The following is a 23,805-nucleotide window of genomic DNA, read 5'->3' on the forward strand; positions in this document are numbered from 1 at the left end:
TGACACTTATTTAGAAGAATCTCAAAGTGCTTTAGAGAGAAGGTATTATACTTAGTGAGACCGGAAGTCACATTTACAGGAACAGAGCAAGAGGCTGACACAGGATGCGAATGGCTTTGACCTCTAGTGCAGTACGTTCTCCACTGCCATGTTCAAGAATTCCTCATGAGTTCCCTGAGCTGCACAGTGGGCTCCCATTAGCTCTCTGTTTTATACACGGTATCAGTGGTGTACGTGCGTCTGTCCCTGTCTCCCGGTTCACCCCACCGCCTTCCCTTTCCCTCTGCTTAGTGCTCTGTGGTCAACAAAATGGAAAGGACAGCCGAAGACGGTATGTGTACCTATAGCTGGCTTGCTTGGCTGGGCAGCAGAAACTCACACAACACCTAAAGCAACTCTATTCCGATTAAAAAAATAAACAAAAAACTCCTCATGGATGTTTATAGGGCCCTCTCCTCCACATAACTTCCCTGCTGGCTCAGATGGTAAAGCGTCTGCCTACAATCTGGGAGACCCAGGTTTGATCCCTGGGTGGGGAAGATCTCCTGGAGAAGGCAATGGCACCCCACTCCAGTACTCTTGCCTGGAAAATCCCACGGATGGAGGAGCCTGGTGGGCTGCAGTCCATGGGGTCGCAAAGAGTCGGACACGACTGAACGACTTCACTTTCTTTCTTTTCTTTCTCCTCCACGTGTATTTAAGCCCCAGTGTGGAGAGAGGAGAGTGTCACGGGTAAAGAGAGTTCGCATCCTGAGTCCTAGCAGCCTCAGTTTGAAAGCCAACTGTACCGCTCAGTAGCTACATGATCTTATGTCATTAGCGGAACCTTGCCAGGTTGCAGCTTTCACACACCTGCAGTGGCACTGAAAACATTATAGAACAACCTCTTCAGGCTGTTGTGAGATTTACGAGTTCACCCACACACAGTACCTGGTACACAGTGAGGAACTCTGCAAATGTTAGCTCCACTCATGCCTGCTACCTGCTCGGTGGAAAGGGGAGTAGTGGTTTCTGGACTCTTGTCGTGTGCTTGTCATTTGTCATCTCCCTTGACTGTGTAATTTGTTCCCCAGTTTTCCTCTGCTTTGCCCCGAGAGGTGCCTGACTGCTGGTAACTACATGTCCCACGCTTGCTGGCCCACTGGCTTCAGACAGAGCTTGAGGCTGGAAGGTCACTGGTCTCTCTCTGCATGGGTAGCATCACCAGCCAAGGCTGCCTCCTCTCTGATCTCCTGGCTCTCCACACAGAGCCTTTCTCTGGGCTCACAGGTCCTACTGGGAGCCCCCATTCCAAGGCTTCCTCCCACACATTCTGCTTTAGGAGTGAGGCCAACACATGAAAAAATAGAATAAGAGAGAAAAGATAGATTCCCAGTTCAGTCCTGGATCCAACTGTGCCTGCTATATGACATATGACTGGATTTTAAAATATACATGCCTATAAAAATTCTCCTTTTTGCTTAAGCTGCTGATTTCATTTATTTCCCTTGTCACTGTATGTGTCCTAGCCCAGTGTCTCCTAATTCCTGAGAACTATTTGAGACGCCATCACAATATGGAACAATCGGCATTCTCATTGATTATTTGTCTTTGAAATTTGGATAGCTAGTATTTATTGTCTTGCCAGGGCTAAGAATATAAAGATGAGCAAGACAAACACAGCCCTTCTCTTTAATAGCACAACAGAGGCTAATTATTTTCAAAAACGTTAACTTTTACCACACTTATTCTAAAGTGCTGTTTTTCTCTGGAGCTCTGAACATCCTCTTAGTTGATGTCTGTCTTAAAACTAGAGACATCTCATCCATTTTAGTACAAGGACTGAAGCTAAAATGCAAAGCAGGGACTTTGGGGGGAGAGTTTTCATTTATTTTCAGTAAAGGAAGTCCCAAGCCTCTAGTTGTTCATGAAGCCTTCCCAAGGCAGGAGGATTTTTCAGTGCAGCGAGATCAGCAGTGTCATGACTACAGGGTAATCACTCATCTTGCGACGGACTTTCTTGGCTCTCCGCTCCTCCATTTGCCTACTGTGATGCCATTCGTCTTCCCAGGATGGATGGGTTCCTCTCCCTTTCAATCACTAGCAGCAGGCACTGAACCTTGCCCAGGATGTGTCCAGTGTTCATATGCTTTGGGGATTTTTTTGCATCTTTCATGGTCGATGAAAGTAAATTTGTACTCATGATGCAAGTACAAGTGTGTGTGTGTGTGTGTGTGTGTGTGTGTGTGTGTGTGTGTGTGTGCGCGCGCGCGCACGTGTGCATTGTCCTTAAGCTGCAGTGGCCTTTTAATGTCATAATATATGGTCAGGCTGTAGTTGCTATGGAAACAATACCCAAATTTCCTGACCTCTGAGAGTAGGGAGATGTGGCGGTGGCAGCTATGATCAGAGTTGAGAGATTGATGATAGAATTAAGCTAAAGATTAAAGAATAAGCGCTTTTTCTACCTTAATGATCACATTGGAGCAATCTCCTCTTCTCCTGTGTCTACCAATATTACCCGTCTGAGCCAGGCTGAAGGCTTATGAGTATTGCTTTGTTATCTTAAAATCAGTTTACTTTTGGATAGTGGCTGAGTGGGACTTGGGAGTTCTTGACTATAGTCGGTATACATTTTTTGCATAGTATTGAATCATACGTTCTGGTGCAAATACCCAAATTAGTGTCCACACAGGCCAATATTGTTATTGAAAGAGCAAATGTGTGCTTTCATTTGGAATATGATACCTTGAAATTTTCTTTTTATTCTTTATATACTTGTTGATCAGTCAGATGGGTACGTGGAATAAATACATTCTCTCATGGAAAAGCATTTTATTTTAAATGTAACAGTGTGTACAAAAGAAAGCTTATTCTCAAAAGTAAATCTTGAAAATAATCATTGAATTATCCTTGCTATTAGAAAATATGTTTTGTGTTTGGTATGCACACTGTAAAGTACAGTGCCCGACTCATCATAAGTAAATTTCTAAATGTTCGTTGAATGAATGAATACGTAGTCTCTAAGGAAAAATAAAATACATATTCCCTCTTTAGGAGGGATCGTTTTTTTCTGGGACCTCTGTGACTCTGGGGAGTTTCTCCAGGGCTTCCTGTCAGCACTGGTGGTTCTGCATTGTTAAAGTCTGGAAGATGTTCCTGTGCCCGTGTTTGTTCTGTTCATATGATATGTCAGGATGATGGGGGAGAGGGACAGCTTAGTGAGGGTCTTTGTGCTCAATACCGTGTTGAGCTCTGTGGGTGTGGACGTGGACAGGAAATGATTCCTGCCATCGAGAAGCCGCTTGGTTCTCGAGGAGGGAATACAAGAGGGCTGCTCGCCAAGTAGGGGGACTCAGAACCAAAGCCAACAAATGCTGTCAAGGGTGAGAGGAGGAAAGGGGTCTAGCCGGAGAGGCGGATAAAAAAAGCTGGAGGGAAGCAGAACCTGAGATGGAACCCAAAGGAAAGGCTGGCCTAGGTAGAGAGGGAAGCCACATTCGATGTTAGTAAACTTCACAGTTTATAAATATGCTGGGTATATTCTTCCGAATGTGCCAAATATATTAAAGCAGAGACAAGGTCAAGCAAACAGTGTGAACATAGATATAGACAGGGCATGATCTTGTGGCTGAGGGACATTGAAGAATTTGATATGCTGGGGAAGCGGAGGTTCTAATAGGTGTTCCCTGGGGGTGAAGATGCTCAGTGAGTTGTGGGGGCTGAGGGGTGGGTTAGGAATCCTGGGGGTTTAGATCCCACATGACTTTGAAGGAAACAGGGCTTAAACACTAATAATTTAAGGTCAAAGTAAAGACTGTAGAATGGAAATAAACAGGCTAAATTGTCACCCAGGGTAAACTGTAGAGGGAAGTAGCTAGTCAGTAAATGTAAATTGAATTTGATTACAGATAAAACCAGTGTGAGACCAAACCCCAAACCCTATGTAACTGTAGGTGCTGTTTAGTCAGTTCTTTTTTTACTCTTCCATTGCTCTTTCCTCAGATTTGGTCTTTTTTTTTTTTTCTTTCTCCAATCTCTGGGTTAACTGTTGATTCTGGCCTTTTCATTATGGATATGAATTGAAAAGGGGGATTTTAAAGCCTAGTTGTTATTTTTTTCTTTTTTTTAAATTTATATTTCTTCGGCTACACTGGGTCTTAGTTGTGGCACATGGGATCCTTGATCTTCCTTGTGGCATGGGAATTCTTAGTTGCAGTATGTGGGATCTAGTTCCCTGACTAGGGATCAGACCCAGGCCCCTGCACTGGGAGTCTGGAGTCTAGCCACTAGACCACCAGTGAAGTCCCCAAGGCCTAGTTTTTTCACCTGTGAAAGTGTATAAAGTATATATAGAACGTTGGGTTTTTTTCTATTGTGGAACCTTGAGTGAGTTACAGGTAGATTATTTTTTTCTTTTTTTCATCTGGAGAAATTGGCCCATGTTGTTGATGTCATACAGATGATGACATGGTCGGTTAAAGTTTCTTAATACTCACCAATACAAGTGTGAAGATGGACTTAGCATTCTCAACTGTGAGGATTTGGGGTTTTTTTTTGAAAATACAAGGACTCGTCTGTGTCTCAAAGTTAATACACGCCTAGTGTTCCAGACACAGGTCAGTCACAGAGCCAGACCAAATGCCTTTGGCACAAAGCAGTAGGATATTATACAAGGTATCGTTGGTGGGGTGTGTTTTTTGAAATCAAATGTTTTTTTTAAAATGGACAATATTACAATTTGTCTGTCTTTCTTTTATTTTTTTTCCCAAAAGGACCTTCTTAAGAGGTGCTACTCCGCCAACGCGTCTTACCTCTTCCAGCAGGATAAATTCTATGATGTCAGCTATGACACGGGTGACAAGTCCATCCAATGCAGCAGGAGACCAGATGCATTCAAGTTCTGGATGGCCTGGAAGGCCCTGGGCACATTAGGCCTTGAAGAAAGAGTTAACCGCGCTCTTGCTTTATCTAGGTACTTGCCGTGTGTGTGTGTGTCTGGGTGTTCATGGGTGTCTAATAGACTCACTGAAAGTACCATCTGTAAGATCTGTACATGTTCTCTCATATATGGATCCCTTCTTTCATCTCATAACCGTTTTCTCAGCACCCACTATTTTAGATGTTGAGGACAAAGCAGTTCTCCCCTCTGCTCTGCAGCATCCTAGCCTGGGGAGAGATACATCCAGGTGGCAGAGCAGATAAAATACAGGTGCACCTACATTTTGGTAAGGGGAGGTACACGATGCTCCAGACGCACTCAGGTGGGTTCCCTAGCATGGCCATGAGGGGTGCTGGCAGAGGTTTCCTGGAGGAAGGGACATGCAGCTAAGACCCAGTGAGGAAAGGAGGGACGGTTGATTTCAGGCAGAGGGAGCCCCAGGTCCAATCTCTGGGTGTGGGAGAGATCCCAGTAACTTCAAGGACCCGAAATGTGGCCTGTGAGAATGTGGGGCTGACAGAAGGACAGACAGGCAGAAGTGAACGTGGCAGCACCCTGGTTGTTCGTCTTTTTGTAACATGAGGACAAAGCTTTTGAAACCACTTGCAGTGACACCTAGGGAAGATCTTGAGATGCGCGTGCTGGGCGCTTGTCACCTGAGAGGACTCTGCTGCTGAGACCAGTGGGTGTGGAGGGCAGGCCACGGCCAAGTGTGGCTCTAACAGTGATTTGCCGAGCCTGAGCTCTATAGGGTTAACCTGGGTTGTGTTTTAAAAATTGAACATTCAAACATTCCAAGCAGTTTTAAATAGGGAAATTGTAAACAGTCTAGACTCCTGGCTTCTTTCAGAAGGTGGTGACGAGGCAGTGAACACAGTGGTGCCCTCCACACCCCCTGGGTTTCCTCCAGCCTGTTTTACTGTGTACAGAGAGCCAAGAGCCAGGGGAAGCAGGGGCCACCATTGACAAGCTTCATGACCGGGGCAAGCTGCTAAAACTTTCTGTCCTGTTCCATCTCAGGGTCCTGAAGATAGCAACTTTGAACTCAGATAACTGTTAGGATTCAGTGAGTTGATACTTGTAAAACACCCAGGACAGTGCCTGGCAAATGCCACATGCTATGTTTTAATTATTTTTTAAAAATTATTTTCTTACCTGCTTGGCCACTAGAAGCATCAGCGTTTGTGATCTCTGGTTTGGAAAACCTCTCGTTCTTTATACTCCTGGTTCATATTTCACTGGCAAAAGCCTGCAGGGTCTCCCTGAGATTTAATCAGCCTCCTCCTTCTTTAGGGGGAGTGGTGTAGGTGCTCTGCATGCTGCTCTGTGACGAGGGTGCTCTGAGTACCAGTGAGGACTGTCTGAAAACCCAGGATCTTTCTCGTTTTAACTGGAATATAATTGCCTTACAGTGTTATGTTACTTTCTTCTGCACAGTGAGGTAAATTAGCCATAGGTATACATATATCCCCGCCCTCGTGGCCCGCCCTCCCCTCTCCCCATCCCACCCCTCTAGATCATCACAGCACCGAGCTGAGCTCCCCGAGCTAGACAGCAGCTTCCCACTAGCTAGCTCTTTTACGTATGGTAGTGTGTATACATCAGTGCCACTGTCCAAATTCATCCCACCCGCCTCCTTCCCCACTCTGTCCACATGTCCATTCTCTATGTCTGCGTCTGTATTCCTGCCTTGGAAACAGTGAAAACCCAGGATCTTAAACCGACAGTTGTTTATTCTAAGATGTCTGCAAGCTGGCTGGAGTGGCTCCATCTTGTTCTCTGGTGGCCGTGGGGGTGGGGGAAGGCCTGGGTCCACTGCTGGCACGACTTGTAACTTCCTTGAGCCAGAGCCTGTTCTTGTGATGGTGGTGACAGAAGCCCAAGACGGCAAGCCTGCTTTAAACTCCTGATAGCATGCATCATGCCCCTTAGCATTCCAGTGGCCCGGGAAGATCAGATGGCCAAGGTCAGTATCAAGAGGTAGGAAGACCTGCAAGGTTACATGCCGAAAGGCTTGGAAATAAAGACAGGAAAAGAGACGGCTTGGCACTTTCAGAAGCCTATTAGAAGTCAGCATTTCTGGGGATTTAGGTTTAAAAAGTAGTTTGAAAAATCTATAAATATTGTATAAATTAGGACTCTTTTGGTGGTGAGCAACAGAAACCATCAAAGTATTATAAACAAAATTAATTTATTTGCTCATGTAACTTTTAAGTCAGTGTCGTGATGACCATGGAATGGCTTGTTCTAAGTGCTTAAGCAAGTTCACCAGGCCTTAATTTCTGTTCGTCGGTCAGATCTGCTTTCCTTCATGTTGGGTTTACTCCCCTGTAGGAAGGTAGTTCCCAAGAGGGTCAGATCTGTAGCCTCCCAGGTTCAACTTCAAGGTCAAAAGGAGAGAGTGCTCCTTTCTCAACAATCCCGAGAAGGTTTTAATTCTTTCTGACAGATGTCGTCTTCAGAAGTTGGGAGATGACTACCCAGTGGTGAAAACATGAAACTGTCAACCATAAATATTCATAGCTGCCCATTGAACTAAAAGGCTCAGAGAGTTCTATTGCCCTGTTTGTGTTTTTCTCATACTATGTAGGTACGGTAGACCCTGCATTATTTTATCTAAGCCACTAAGTAATTCAATGGCAGGTGTCTTGAAACAGGCTAGATATAAATATTTGATGATCATATTTATTACAAAGTTAACATTCATCTCAGGGTGGAATTTAATTTACAGTCTAAGGATACCTCCTAATTTTTGCAGAGAAATATCACAGGAGAATAAATGTTAACATTTCAATTCAATTCAACAACACTTATTGTCTGTAAATGTTTGTCATGTTGAATTGAATTGAATTAACATTTCAGTGAGCATCACCACAGGCTCTGTGACCTACATTTAAATATTTGAAAAATGATCCCTTTTCTGTCATGCTGTTAGTCACAATGGTTCTCTTGCCTTAACTTCCCACGTTCTCTCCTGGAGTGGGCAAAAGCTATCCACGTCCCCCATCCCCAGTGCCAAGGCAGAGTCCTCTTAGGCATGTCACTTAAAACAAATGTGAAATTATCCACTTGGAGAAAGTTTCTCTGGGAATAACAGTTATTTTAAGTTAGCAACGTTAGTGCTTTATTTTCATGATTTTATTTTTTCCAAACGAAGTGTGGTCTGCGCTTCAGAAAAGAGGAAACGTTTTCTGAATTCTGAAGCTTATTCTATTTGCTGTTGTGCATGTGCGGTTGTGCACTAGTAAACTGGATCTCAGGAGGAAGAAAGGCCACGATTTGTAATGTCTGCCAATTTCCATGGTATAAATACTCCCACTGTGGAAAATTTCAAGCTGCCGACAGCCATGGCTTGTAAATGCTTGTATATTTAACAGTTGGATCTCACTAACCAGGACAAACCAGCTCTAGACCACCATTGATTATATGAGCCAATATCGTCCATTCCAACCGCTGGCTGGTAGGAGTTAAAGTACCACTTCTCATCAAGCCTACTGACCTTCAGCCACTTGTTTTAGAGTTTACCTAGTAAAAATTCTCACCCATGGTCAGAAGACTGTATTTGGCTAATTTCTAGGTCACAGCAGCGTCATTTTGTTTCCAAGAAGTATGACTTTCTTCAGTGGATAACTTTAGCAAAGGAAAGCTGCAGCTGACAGTTGTGTTGCTGTTAGGGGTGCACGTCTGTCATCAGTAGCCGAGGTAGGTAAGCTGTCCGTTCCCACAGGCCTGCCTCAGTCAGGTCTCTTAAACACGGGGAAGGCTGTGCAAGTCTTTTCCCCTGGCCCACTGCAGTGAGGACTGCGCTGACTCCATGGACGCAGTACTTGCATGTTCCTGAACCAGAATGCAGCTTAGTTTGAAAATGTGTATACTGGGGGCTTCCCTGGTGGTCCACTGGCCAGAACCCCGAGCTCCTAATGAAGTGGTGGTTGTTGTTTTCCCGTCACTAAGTTGTCTCTGACTCTTTGTGACCCCATGGACTGTAGGCCGCCTGGTCCCTCTGTCCATGAGATTACCCAGGCAAGAATACTGGAGTGGGTTGCCATTTCCTACTCCTTGGGACCTTCTCGATCCAGGGATCAAACCTTCATCTCCTGCATCTCCTGCATTGGCAGGCGGGTTCTTTACCACTAGCACCAGCTCGGAAGTCCCCCGATTCAGGGGACCCAGATTCAACCCCTGGTCTGAGAACTAGATCCCACATGCCACAACCAAGAGTTTGCACACCATGACAAAAGATCCCACATGCCACTATAATGATGAAAGATTCCGTGTGCTGCAACTAAGATCTGGCATAGCCAAAATAAATAAATAAATAAACATAAATAATTTAAAAATTTGTATGTTGACCTTAAGATGTAAGGACCAGGTTTTGATGGACCAGTGGACAGCATCACTCTGGTCAGATGCTCCCTCTTCCCTCGGGGAAGCAAGAACAGACCTTCTCAAGAGGACAACCACCCCTGTTTTATGAGCTGTCAAATCCAGAAAGAAGGAACTAATTAGTTCCTAGAAGATCTCTGAGGCATTTCCTAATTTCCATTTGACCCTTGTCATCTCACTGGGTGAGAGAACATTGCTTTCAAGAAATACTAATGACTAAAAACTTGCCTTTTTCTTCGGTTGTTTGAAAACCAGTGACATTGTGAACCTAAAAGCAGCATGTGATTATTAAGCATAATTGAAACTCAGAAGCCTGAAGTTTAAAATCACCATTTCTGGCAGAAGGCAGGCAGTTGTGATCTCTGATACCTGCTCAGGAAAGTTGAGAATGTGTTACGATACTCAGGGCTTCTGGTTGCTGAGGGCACCTTGTAGGCTGTTGTTTCGACACTCTAGTTAAATGGATATTCGCTGAGGGGCAATTTTTAAAGCAAATCCAGAAGAGTCATGTGCGTAAGTCTTTTCAACAACAACAAACAGCTCAGGAACTCCCATTCTGCTGCTTTGCTGGGTCTCCCGTGTACCATTTATCTGTTCCCTTGACACACAATCTCTGTAATCTCTCAGATGGAATTCATTTCATTGACTTGCATGAATACTGAGGGATTTATTGGTACCAGTATGGAAAAGGTAAGCAGTTATACAATGGCACCTTTGTGCCTGTACATTTCTCTAGGTGAGAAGAGGAAGAGAGTGTTGAAGACTATAGAAGGGCCAGCGTTTGCACTTTTTCTTTGTATATTTTTAAAAACAACACGGTGCAGTAGAATGGACCATGCAGGTGTCTGTGATGAATCACACAGGCCATGCAATATGTTCTCATGTATGCAGAGCAGGCACAAACCAGATGGAAAAAAATCTCAGAAGCTCAGGGAGGCTCCATTGCATCAGAAGAAATTTCCCATGAGGAGATGAGACCAGAAGAAGCGCTTGGTCCAGAGCGCTCCAGGGAGACTCCAGGAGGCTGGTGAATTGAGAAAGGGACTGGAAAAGCTATTTCCGGAAAGGAATGCATGCCCTTCCAAAAGGGCGAGTGAAATACACAAGTATTAGATGGACACATGGAACGAAGGACAGGAAATGTTTCAGAGCAAGATTTCATTTTTGTACACTTCAAAACTAAGCCAGAATCTTAATAGAATGAGTTTTTTTACCCAGTAGGATTGGTGAAAACTCTTACTAATGTATAATATTTCTCTCTATTTGCTAAGCTTAGTGGAAAGGACAGTGAATTTTATGAAGTTATTGATGCTTTCTCAACAATACCTGGATGGCTTTTGGTAGGAGTGGTTTGTGGTTCCTGAGTTTTATCCAAAAACTCAGTGTACATCTTTTCTTTTTTTATGGCTTGCATCAGATAAGAATAGTTTTTTTTCACATATTTTATCTTTAGACTGTTTTTATATATTGAAAAGTTGTGAGAAATAAGTCACCTATGAACATAGGCAGAATTTGTTTGGATTTTCTCCCCAAAACTCAACTTATTTAAGCATTTATTTAAGAAGAGGATAGGTACCCTATAGAAGAGGCGCTAGTTTAGAAACTAGCATTTTTGAACCTACACTCTGTGGGGTCATAGGCTTTCAGAAGATCTTAATAGATGTTGCTCCAAAAAATGTCTCCACAGTTAAGTATGTTTGAGAAATGCTAACCAATATATTAGTCCTCTCTTGGAGGTTCAGAGCACATTGAAGTCTCTGAAAGGCTTGTAATATAGGTACAATTTTAACTTTACTTTAGCCAGTAGGCAAACATGGTTGACTGTTCATCCAAATACCATTCTTCCTTTTTCCCTGCCAACAGAGCCTCCATTTTATATAGATAGCAGTATTCCAACTGGGAGCATTGGTCTAAGTCTACCCTCTTTGCCAGTCATTACTTTAGGGGTGGATATATGACTCAGATTCAGTCAATAAGATACAGGAAGGATTCTGTGAAGGCTTCTGGGGAAAATATTCTTACCTAAATAGAGTGAAACTAAGAGAAAATACTTTCTAACCTCTTCTCTTCCTGGGACACTGTCATATATGGATGTGATGGGCAGAGCTGTGGCTGCCGTCTTGTGACCAGGAGAGAATTCAATCACACTACAAACATGGCAGGCTGAAATAATTGAAAAAGCCTGGTTCTCGGTGACATTGTTGAACCATCCAAACAGTTCAGTAAATGTTCTTGTGAATTAAGCCAAGTATACACCTAGTTTCAGACAAAAATAATCTAATTGATAAGCCTAACATTGATCAAATTTATTTGAATGGATAAGTGGGAAACCTATTAGCACTGTGTATCATGGAAAAATAGTTTGGGAACTCTGGTATAAACCTTTTATTATTGCTATAACTCTTTATGCAGATCTCCTCTACCCTCAGTTCAGTAACCTCCTCTACCAAGTGTTACACCTGGTTTTATAGATTCTGAGAGTGACTGAATGGGGACATTGACCTTGACTCAAAATCCAGGTCCTCACGGTTAGCGCGGAGCAGAGTTTTAACTGAAATGACTCAGATGTGCTCTAGCATACCTTTTTCCCTGGAGCAGTGTTCACTAGTTTGACAGATATTTTAAATCAAGACTCTATGCAGCGTGTCATGCAGTCATAATCTACTGGGGAAGAGTTTTGCCAACCTAGTTCCTTCTCCATTTCGTGCTTGAGGAAGCTGAGGCAGGCTCAGGGAGGCTGAGGATTTTGCCTAGAGTCACAGAGTCAATCAGTTACACATCTAGAATCTTCTAGAGTCATTCCCCAGATTCTATAGTCTGGGGGGTGTTCAGAGTTAGTGCAGGCCTCCTCAGGATGGAATCCTGGCATTGAGTTTGCAGATTGCCTTTACATTTGTGCCTGAGAAGGTAAGGCAAAAATAGGTTTCACAAAGCTGGTCCTTGTATAGATAAAGATTGTATGTGTGTTTTATTTTGCTTTATAATTTATATTTTTTCTTTTATTAATTTCCTTTTCAAAAATTGTAAGTAACCACACCCATGAAACTTTGCAGAGAGTGAATAGTCCCTTTCTCCCCATTGCATCCGGTTTTTCTCTTTCTCGGGTACATCAAGGATTTATGATTGTTCATCCATGCTTTATTCAGTGCTCATGTATACATGTGGAGAGGGATCACTTATGCTTTCTTTTTTAGAGCTTCTTAAAAAGTGGAATCACATTATCTATATTTCTCAGTCCCCTGCTTTCATGTCTAGTGCATCATGAGCATTTTTGGGGTTTAATTGAAGTGGATATAATCCATCCTCTTTAATAGCTGCATCATAGAACATGTGTTGCTATATAGTACATTTTATTTTACCTTTGTCAATTTCTGGATATTAATTTTGTTTCTAATTATTCTATATGGAATACATACACATACACATGTAATGTAGATGCAGTAACATATGTGTATGCATCTATTATCTGTCTGTCTGTCTCTATTTCTGTCTCTATCTATATTTCTATCTCTGTCTACCTACCTACCTGTCCATCTATCCAACAACCCATCTATCTACTTACCTACCTATCCACCCATCCACCCAACAATCCACCCATCTCCCTACCTATCTACCTACTTACCTATCCATCAATTCATCCATCCATCCATCCATTCAGCAATCTATCTGCTTACCTACCTACCTATCCATCCATCCATCCATCCAACGATCCATCTACCTACCAACCTATCCATCCATCCGTGCAATAAGCCACCTATCTACCTACCTTAGTGTTGATGAGATTTTCCTGGTAGACTAGCATCTCATAAGTGGTTTGCAGTATCAGAATATGTGAGTATTATTAATTTTGAAAGGTTTGTAGCAGCTCCCTGTCACATACACTAGCACCGAATGCTGTCGCTATATAAATTTGTTTCCAGTGTCGTGTGGGCAACATGGTTTAGTATTTTTATTTCAATTTGCACTTCTCTGATTACCAGTGATCTTGAGCATGTTTCTGATGTTTATTGACCATCAGAATTGCTTTTATTGAAAGTTAGGCAGTGTGCTAAGGGTGTAAAAACTTTACAACTACATAACATCTCCTGAAAAATTATTCAGGGAAAGGAGTTTGTGGAAAGAACATCAGATACTTTGTGAGTCTGTGTGTGTGTGGTATCACAGCATTATTGCTCAATATAAAAGACTCATTTTTATCCATTTAATACTGATAGGGTTTTTTATAAGATTCTTTAATATTTTAAAATTAAAGTGTATATTAATTTTTTGTAAATTAAAGATTATTTTTATAATCTTCATGTTAAACACTAATATTTAACCTATTCAAGAAAACTAAAAAAAAAGTGTTTTGGAAAAAAGAACTGCATCCCATTAACTGATGTATTCGATACCCACATTCTGGGATAAGTAAATAAACATAGTAATAATCCTCCATTTTCACAGTTTATATTCTATTTAATTTTTTTTACAACATCCATTTTAGGTTAGAAAATCAGCATAGTTTATTCCAGTATTACAGGTAAGGGAACTGAGATCCAAAGGGAAGCATTTCTTTGTTGTCCTTAAATGTTAATTGAATGTATGTAATTCAGTTACATGATCATGTTCCAGGTCATGGTATCATAGTTCCATGTCATGGTATCATAATTCCATATAATATGGACAGGATTTTCAAAACTAGTCCTCATTCTATCCCTTCTTTCCTTCCTTCCTTCCTTTTTGGCTATTATATATATAAAAAATTCCTTGGCAAGTACATTTTTGTCATCATCTCTCATTGTTTCCTTACATTTGACCTCCCAATTTGAAATTCTGAGTCAACAAAGCTCATGATCAAATCCCTAGTTTTCAAGACTAGTTGTTCAAAAGATTTATCTTTTCATATAGACAATAACAAAGCCCAGGAGGGCAGAGTCAGTGTTAATTTACTCTACATTTTCAACGTCATTTTAGTCTTTTCTCCATAATATTGCATATTTTGTATAGCTGCAGCCTTTGCTTATGGCATGATAATTCTCTTTTCCCTGATATTTGTGGTAATTTCACAGGCATTCTACCAGTGTCTACAGTCCACTTACTTTTAGCATGATGTCAGGAATCAGTCGTTACTCCCTGTGGCCCGGCCTTGGGAAAGAGGGTGTTACACTTCCTTGATCTAAAAGGAACACACAAGCAAAACTACACTGAAAACCCTTCCCACTACGCCAGCGAGAGGATTTAAGTACCTATGCTGAATCCCCATCTAGAAAATGAATGTGAAATCCCACATGGTCAGAGATATATATCCAGTCTGCTCTGAGTGGCTTTCACACAAAATCTGATGCTAACACGTGAGATAGACATCATCTCGTGAAAAAGATGTACCTTTTTACTCAGGCCCAGTGGATTGCAGTAAGTGATCTACATTTAGATAGATGTATCTATCTAAATCCAATCCTGTATCTGTGTATGGACCCTTACTTATTTCCAAGCCTGTCTCTACATTGGAAATTATACAATAGTTTCATTGTATGTCAGTCAGGTTCATGGAATGTTTAGACTGCAGTTTATAAATATTATTGTGACTTTTTTTAGGTACCTAGTAGAAGAAATCAAGAAAAGAGAAGGATTCAAGTTACTGATGGAAGTAAGTGATTACATAATTGTACTTGTGATTTTGTCAGTCAATAGTGATGAAGGTGGTAATTTTCTAATCTGTTATATTTCATTGGTTTTTGTGTTGCAGACTTAAAAGCAAGTCATTAGCTTAATTCATAGAGTCCATTATGTTAATTTATTCTATTAGTGAGTATTTTCCTTTGTTGGACTCGCAGAGAACACTTGCCTTTGAGTACTGAAAATTAAAATGCTCGATAATAATTACCAAGGATAATATGGACTAAATTATGACCTCTATCTTGATATATTAAGTTGCATAATGATTGTACTGAAAATACTGAAGTGTGTTATAGTGGGGCCTGTCAGTGAAAAATCAGTTAAAGTGAATGTACAATAGTGCAGATAGTTTTCTCTTTTCATGGGATAATGAGAGCTTATTAGCTGTGAAACAATGGGAAAATAAATCATTTTGTTGTTGGACTGTTTGTTATAAATAGGAAACTAAGTGGTTACAAAGAGAATATTGTTTTTTTCTAAAATATTAATGTGTGGCTAAAATGATAAAATATTCTTGAAATCTGATTTTAAGAAAAATGAAATGTGTGGTTCAGGTAGACCTTCTTATAGTGTGTACTTTGTAGCAACTTTTAAGATAATGTAAAAATCACCTAGAGGCTATAGCCTAGGAATCTATCCTATGTATAAGCAGTCGGTATATATTTTTTGGTATGTATTCATTCAGCAAGATTTATTGAGCAATTGCTATGTGGTGGAGATGCAACACACGGATGCTCCCTGCTCTGATGGTGCTTACATTCAAAGGGAAAGTGACAGGCAATTAAGCAAGCAAATTGTTAAATGGGGGACATCAGGGTGGGGAAAGTCTTAAGGAAATAATAAAAGAGATACATGAGAGATAATAAATAATTATGAATAATGAATAGCTAATTGGACAGTTCCAGATGTGGGAATAAATGGAGTGATAAATAAACATGCTGAAATGGCGGTGGGGGTGGGGTGGCCTGTTTGGTTTGGGTGCAGGGAGGGCCCCCGGGGGCTTTCTTGGTGCTGAGACCTGCTGTGCTTTGGTGAGAAGCATGCCATGCAGAGGTTCAAGGGAAAGGTGTTCCAGGTGGAATCCACAAACAACTGCAAGGCATGAAACTGAAAAAGTTCTGCCCACTTGAGGAGCCAAAGGAAGGTATAGTAGGTGCTGGTGTGGAGAGGTTGGCAGAGACTGAGTCTGCTGGCATCATGTAGGTGAAGACCATTGGCTTTTGTAATATCCCCTTGAAGTGCAATTGCCCTTGAAGAAATTTTAAGCAAAAGGGAGTCTGATTTCCATTTGAAAGACGGTGGTGGATGTCAGGAGAAAGAGTGGGGTGATGGTGAGGGGAGGACAAGAAAAGAATAAGTGAGATACGTTGGAAGACCAATGGAGTAACTCCAGTGGGGTATGAGGATGGCCCTCAGACAACTTTGGGAGGCACTGCTCTGGAGACTCCTGGCCGTGGATTTCCTCACTGTCTGCCAAGGGGACATCAGATCAGAAGGTTCTAAGAATTCAAACCCCTTGAAAACTAGAGATAGAAAGGGACTTGCAAAAATAGCAGAAGAATCCATATTTAAATGACTTTCTAATAACACTAGAAAGAAGTCAGAAGACATTTAGAATGTGGAACATTCCACAGGACAGCTGACTTGATTTTAGCAGGTCGGTGGCATGAAGAAAAATAAAGGAGAGAGTAACGATAATCATTTTCAGGGTCAAAGAAACCTGAGAGACAGGACAACCAAAGGCAACGGGTAGACACTGGAATCGTAGTTTAAAGGAGTCAATTATAAATAGTAAATTTTGAAACAGTTGGGGAATTTCTCTTGTGAACTGGTAGGAATTATCAGTAACTTCGTTAGACATGACGGTGGCATTGTATCTGAGGAAGAAAATGTCTGGTATTTCCTAGAGATACATACTTATCATGTAAGGATGAAGCAACAACTGCATGATTGGCTTGAGTCTGAGTCTGAACCACCTTTTTGATTTTCTTGAGTTTGAGTTACCATCTTGCATTTTCTTAAGATTGAATTACCTCTTTATTTTCTCAAGTTTGAAGTGCTTTCTTTATTTATCTGGTTGTGAGAGCTAAAAGGTTTACGAAAAGTGCTGTACACCTCAGAATTGCATGGACTTTTGATAGAGCTGAGAGGAAAAGTGATGAGAAAAATTATGAACTGATTTAAAAGTTGTTTATATATCCTTCCTAAAGGCTTAAAATTTGAGGGAGGAACCTCTTGCCATCAGCTTTAGGGAAACGCAAGCATTCACATCCTTGTAATGAAAGTTAAGGTGGATTGTAATCATTAGGCAGCCTCCTGCCCTGGTTATTTTATCTCTGGGAGCCAGATGGCCCCAAAGCAGGAAAGATGGTTTCTTCAGTGGTCCTCCAGAGTTCCTACTTACAAGGGATTCTGTATGTGATCTGCATGTACCTCTTTTCTCTGTATCCATTTAGAGAAATAAAGTAAATTTAGACCTTGACTGTCACATATAAGAGTCAAGTTGATTAGCCCATTTTTATTAAAAAAAAAAGTCTTCCTTGGATTGATTAAATATAACTCGAGTGCATCCTTAAGAGAAGAGATAACACAGGTCTGATGGGAACCCAGGTCTGTAAAACTGCAAGACTGTCAATTTATGAAAAACCAAAGCCTATCATGGCATATATATTTTTCACTGTGAAACAGATGGCAGTGAGAGTGTTAAGTGGAACATTAAAAACTGTAAATGAACACAACCAAACAGCGTATCCAGTACTTGAATATCTTTTCCTAAAAAGAATAAAAATAACGTATATGTTCTTGAAGATGATTGAAACTTATCATTTCAAATGAATTCTGCATTATTCATAGGCCCCTGAAAATTTTATTTTTCTACGTTGGACCTAAGATCTAATAGATGGTTTCCTAGAGGTATATACTATCATTCACATATTTTATTTTGATCCCTTGGGAGAGTCCTAATTATTCAACTTTTTGTTTTTCTCTTCCTGAGTTCTGCCGTGGAAAGAGTTATTTAGGTTTCATCGACTTTCTGAGTTACAAAGGATCTTCAAGGACATCTAGTCAACTGCCTGTTCACTGCAGGAAACCTCTCTTGATAGTTCTTGTAACAGGAAGTCAACTTCTGCCTGAACACTTCCTATGTAAGAGAATTCAGTTTATTCCTCTTCCAGGGAGCTCTAATTATTTGTATTCTAATACTTATTGAATCCTACTCTTGGGATTCAATATGTATCAAGCATATTGCAACTTATGGGTTTTTTTTCCCATTTATTTTTATTAGTTGGAGGCTAATTACTTTACAATAATGTAGTGGTTTTTGTCATACATTGACATGAATCAGCCATGGATTTACATGTATTCCCCATCCCGATCCCCGCTCCCGCCTCCCTTTCCACCCGATTCCTCTGGGTCTTCCCAGTACACCAGGCCCGAGCACTTGTCTCACGCATCCAACCTAGGCTGGTGATCTGTTTCATCCTTGATAGTATACATGTTTCAATGCTATTCTCTCAGAACATCCCACCCTCGCCTTCTCCCACAGAGTCCAAAACTCTGTTCTGTACATCTGTGTCTCTTTTTCTGTTTTGCATATAGGGTTATCGTTACCATCTTTTTAAATTCCATATATATGCGTTAGTATACTGTATTGGTCTTTATCTTTCTGGCTTACTTCACTCTGTATAATGGGCTCCAGTTTCATCCATCTCATTAGAACTGATTCAAATGAATTCTTTAAAATGCTCATCCCATTGCAATTTGATCACCTGCATCTTTAATAGCTTTGTTACTATTGTCTGAGTTCCTGGAGATAAGCATTAAGAATAAGTCATTTTTCTCTACATTTTATATCTAGAACATAGAAAAATTTTGAGTTCTGTTCTGTGTTTCTTATTATATTGAACATTTAGGTTGCCCTTCTTCTGACAAGCTATAATTTTTTCATGGTCCCCTTCTAATATATGGGCAGAAATTAGCACAATGATGTGTCTCACCTGGTAGAGACTTTAATGGTGCTGTTCATCCACTTGAAGAAGACTTATTTTCCTACCAGTAGTTCCAGATAAGAGTCGGGACGTAGGAGAGTGCCTTCTGTGTGCCATATACGATGGTAAATATTGGAAATAATCCCTTTACTCATCAAGCCAATTCTGTGGGGTAGACAATGCAATCTCCATTTGATAGATTAGGAAGCTAAAGCTTAGAGAACTTGGACAGATACCTGTCCAAGCAAAGATCTGGTGAAGCTGGGATTCATACTGCATCCATGTGACTCCAAAAACGCAGGCTCTCTGTGCTACCAAGTGCTGTCTTTGGAATTTTTCAGTAGTGTAATCAGTTACTTAAAATTTGTGAGCTTGAAGTCAAGTAAAATCCATCATGACCCCCTTGTCCATTCTATATTTGCATGATTGATCATTTCAGTCTATGTGCTAGATTCTACATTTATACTTATTAAAACCTAATGATATTGCAGAAAGGGAGAAGAATTTCTTTTGACAAAACTCAGTTTTAGAGAATGTGAACCACTACAGCTTGGTGACCATTGACCTTTTTTCCCCCAAGAGTTTCATATTATTTGCTCAGTAATCCTTGCTGGAATTGACATCAAAGCACTGGCTTTATTTTTTAGAATATATCTCCTTTCTTTATCTGTGAAAATCAGAGTAGAATGAACCCATCTTTTCTTTTGTGACACATCTTTATGTCTTACTGATTTTTTTTAAATGATGACAACACTTTTACTACTACAGACTTTTTGTGCCGTTTTCCATCACCTGCCTGGTCTAGACACTTGGATTCCTTCTTATGCCTTCTCAACGTTATGATGCTAGACAACATGGACTAAATGTGGTCCTAAGACACCCAAGACGTCAGCTTTCATATATGTAGGCAATTAAGTGGCATGTGAATAATTCTACTCTGAAAATACAGTTTAGTGCTTTGAAGGCACTTGAAGAAAGTCTATATGAAATAAAAGCTACATAGGCAAAGAGACAGGAAAACTCAACATGAACATTCTTTGTTAATATTCAAGGTTTATTGTTTATTTTTTTAAAAAAACTTATTTTTTTCAAGTTTTAATAATTTGAGGAATGATTATCTTAAAGGTATTCCACCAAATGGCACATCAGATTTCCTCCAATGAAATGAAATGTCAAAAAGGCCTCACCAGTTTTCAAATGTCATAGCACTGAAGCCACACCATTCTCAACGAGATCACAGATTTGTTACTTCTGAAGTATCTAAACTGAGAACTGATTGAAGGAAGAAAGCTTAAAACATGATTCAAAAGGCATAAGTCCCAAATTATAAAATATTGAGCAGATGTGATAGCAGATAGAAATGATTGCAAAATGATTCACAGTATGCAAATAAAAGAGAATGGCTAATTTAATAATGTATTAGTCACTCAGTCGTGTCTACGACCCCATGGATTTGTAGCCCACCAGGCTCCTCTGTCCATGGAACTCTCCAGGCAAGAATACTGGAGTGGGTGCCATTCCCTTCTCCAGGGAATCTTCCTGACCCAGGGATCGAACCCAGGTCTCCTGCATTCCAGGCAGATTCTTTACCATCTAAACCACCAGGGAATCAGATAGAAGCTATGGCAGAATGATTCATAATGTTGCCCTGCAAATGAAAGAGAATGGCTAATTTAATGATGTATTAGGGTCTAGTAAGAAGACAAAAACTGCACAATAATTTGAAGTGGGAACATGAAATGTAAAGAATTATAGTGCTCGGGACTTCCCTGGTGGTCCAGTGGCTAAAACTCTGCAGTCGCAATGCAGTGGGCCTGGGTTGGATCCCTGGTCTGGGAACTAGATCAGAACCTACTAAGACCCAGTGTAGCCAAGTAAATAAATTAAAAAAAAAAAAAAAAAGAATGATCATGCTTGCTTTAACAGCACATATGTTAAAACTGGAGTGATATAGAAAAGATTAGCATGGTCCCAGTACAAGGATGATGTGTAGATTTGTGAAGAGTTCCATAAAAAAAGAATTATTAACAGGGGATTGGAGTCATGGGAGATGGCCTCATAAGAGAGAAAAAGACCTTAAAAAATACAGAAATAGCAGATGATGTAGAGAACAGCCGTCACTTCTAGAACTGAGATGGAGCATCAGACAAGAAGCCGCCCCCACCCAGATCTGAGATCCAGACTTTGTTGGAAAGGGTGTGTGTGACTCACAGGATGGCAGGCACATCCCCTAAGGTGTCAGGCCGGTGGGGTCTCTAGGAATCCACCAGCTGGAGTGCTGCAGGGCAGGACACTGGCTTCAGGGCGCTGCTGAATCTTGGACTCACTCAAGCCATCCAAGGCAAGTTCGCCTAGCTGGCAGCCTTCCCTATGAAATCCTTGGTGGAGGGTGTGCAAGGGAAAACCATTATGGGCGCCCACCTGCGGCCAGGCCGTGGTGAAGCCACCCCAGGGTGTGCTGCTGGGGGAAGCTGTTGGGGCCCCTTGGTGCTGGTCACCAAAACTGCTGGCGAGAGCCCCACCCACTGCAGGAGCCCCGGTGGGATGAGCCAGGAGACCAGGAGGAGGCAGCTCTTCCTTCTCCGGGCCCCTCCAGCACCCTCTGCTGATCAAGTCTCTGATCGGACCAGACGGCAAGGAGAAATATTTATAGTGTCCACCTCCATTATTGCAGGGCATACAGAGAGGGTGGATTTGGAGCTGAGAGGCAATAAATTGATAACTGACATAAATGGTATCTGGAAAAAAAACCCTTCATTTATATAAAGACACAAATTCCTAGAATCTAGTGACAGATAATAACTCCATTTTTTTCTACTTTCTAATCAACCATAGTGACTTTATTTATTCAACAACAGATTTGTTCACGTTAGATGATTAAATAATTTGAAGGCCAGGACATTCTAGTCTAGAAAAACCAAATTAATCATAAATTAGAAAACCAAGTATAAATTGTGTAGATTTGTAAACACTGTTATAGTCTCATGATAAATATTTCTGGAAATTGACTAGAATTACAAAGTACTCCATTTTGAACTACTCTCTGTTTTGAAGATTTGTAGCTCCTTTTTTTTCTTTTTTTTTTTTAAATGTTTTGACTTTTTTTTGGTCAAATTCAATAAACCCGTTACAGACTTCAAGGGTGAAAGGATGATCAGATCAAGAGCTTATCTTGTTGAGCTGGGAATGTTTCTGGGCTATCACTTGTAATTTAAAATCCACTAAAATCCAAACTCTCTATAGTACCAGTTTTGATTTTAGGAGATGAGATGATAGCCGTTTCCTCTCTCTCTGAAATACTTTGAAACTTTATGCTGACACTGGTTATTACCTACAAACTGTGTTTGTGGTGGGAAAATGGAAGTCATTTCCAAAACTATCAGCATGAAGAATCAGTTGAGGAAGGTGCCAGGTAGGTGGGCATGACCCGTGGTCTTTTCTGAGTACAACTTGGTGTGTCTGAATTGTCAGCCCCCAAGGTAATGTCTGTTATCACCTGGTCATTGAGTACAAGTCTGTGATTGCCCCTAGCAGGCCCTGTGTTTATGTCTCTGTGAAAACAGCTGCCCAAAGCCTATTGTGAGACCTTATTCCACATTTAACCAAAGCATTTCTGGTAGAAAACCAGATTAATGGAGAAAATAACTGGGCCAATTCAGACCAGAAGTTCTCAAACATAGATCATGTACAGCTCACTTGAGATCACCTGAGATGCTTCTTCTTAAAAGTTAATGCATTAACTAATTTATTTATCTGGCTGCATCGGGTCTTAGTTGAGGCACGTGGGGTCTTTCGTTGTGGGCGTGGGCCCAGTAGTTGCAGCGCTCGGGCTTAGTTGCTCCAAGGCATGTAGGATCTCTCCAACCATGGATCGAACCCACGTTCCCTGCACTGGAAAGTGGATTCTTAACCACTGAACCACCACTGAAGTCTCCTGAAAGGCTTCTGAAAATGCCAGTTCTTCAGCCATTTCTGTGATGGACTGAAGTGCAATCTGGGGGTTCTGAGCCCAGGGGCTAAAGTGCACTGTGAGCAAGGTCTCGAGTGGACTTACACCCTTCCCGATACTGATACTTGAGAGTCAGGAGTCAAGGTGATGCTCTGATTGTTTTTCTTCTTCTGACGCGATATCGATCAGGGTCACGGCAAGGCTGGCTAAGTGAAGCCCGAGTATGTCATATGTTATCAACTCACAGGTGATCGGTAATTTTGCATTTGTCAAGTATAGCAGGTAATAGAAGACAACTTTGGCTACCTTAAGTAGAGAAGGAGTTGTTGGAAGGAGATGTGAGAGATAACTTAACCATCAGGATTGAAGAGGGGCAAGTGAGGGCACCTCTGAGTGTCTGCGTGTCAGGCACTGTAACTAATGCTTAGTTAGAGCTGTGCTGGGTCAGCTTCTAACTTCACTGTGTTTATTCTTGATCTTGTGCTCACCCCGTACCCAGAGGAAATAGCACTCTCTGGATACACCAGTGGAGAAGAAAATTTCCCACTAAGCTGTTACCGAAAGTAAGGCAGGATGGATGTCTAACCTATCAGATTCTGGTGTTACCAACGTAAGACACATGTGATGACTCAGAGAAACTAGCTGAAAGTTGAACTGCATTCTAAGATTAATTAACAGCTTTCAAACTTTCTTCCTCTTCAGCCTGAATATGCCAATATTTGCTTTTGGTACATTCCACCGAGCCTCAGACAGATGGAGGAAGGACCTGAGTTCTGGGCAAAACTTCATTTGGTGAGTAATAAGCACATCACATCTTTCCTTCCGATGAAATAGATCCAATGTCCATTGTCTATTGAGCCTGTGAATAATTCCAGACTGGCAAGATCTTCTTGAAGTTCTAGAGA

At 41.2% G+C, this 23,805-nt stretch overlaps 1 protein-coding gene and 1 non-coding gene across 5 annotated transcripts in view; both read left to right on the top strand.

Moving 5' to 3' along the window:
- The window catches only part of GADL1 (glutamate decarboxylase like 1), a 180,708-nt gene that overhangs the window by 91,507 nt on the left and 65,396 nt on the right, over positions 1 to 23,805 (top strand). For all 4 annotated transcript variants that reach the window (XM_043442939.1, XM_043442938.1, XM_043442940.1 and 1 more), the window contains exons 12-14: positions 4,755 to 4,954; positions 14,882 to 14,933; positions 23,603 to 23,692. In XM_043442939.1, coding sequence (XP_043298874.1) covers positions 4,755 to 4,954; positions 14,882 to 14,933; positions 23,603 to 23,692 — 342 coding nt within the window. The remainder of the gene's footprint in view (positions 1 to 4,754; positions 4,955 to 14,881; positions 14,934 to 23,602; positions 23,693 to 23,805) is intronic.
- Positions 20,866 to 20,968, top strand: LOC122425207. Its single transcript, XR_006264756.1, has one exon. It is a non-coding gene; the product is annotated as a U6 spliceosomal RNA (small nuclear RNA).

Source organism: Cervus canadensis, chromosome 22 (assembly GCF_019320065.1).
Source record: "Cervus canadensis isolate Bull #8, Minnesota chromosome 22, ASM1932006v1, whole genome shotgun sequence".
NCBI classification, from domain to species: Eukaryota; Metazoa; Chordata; class Mammalia; order Artiodactyla; family Cervidae; genus Cervus; species Cervus canadensis.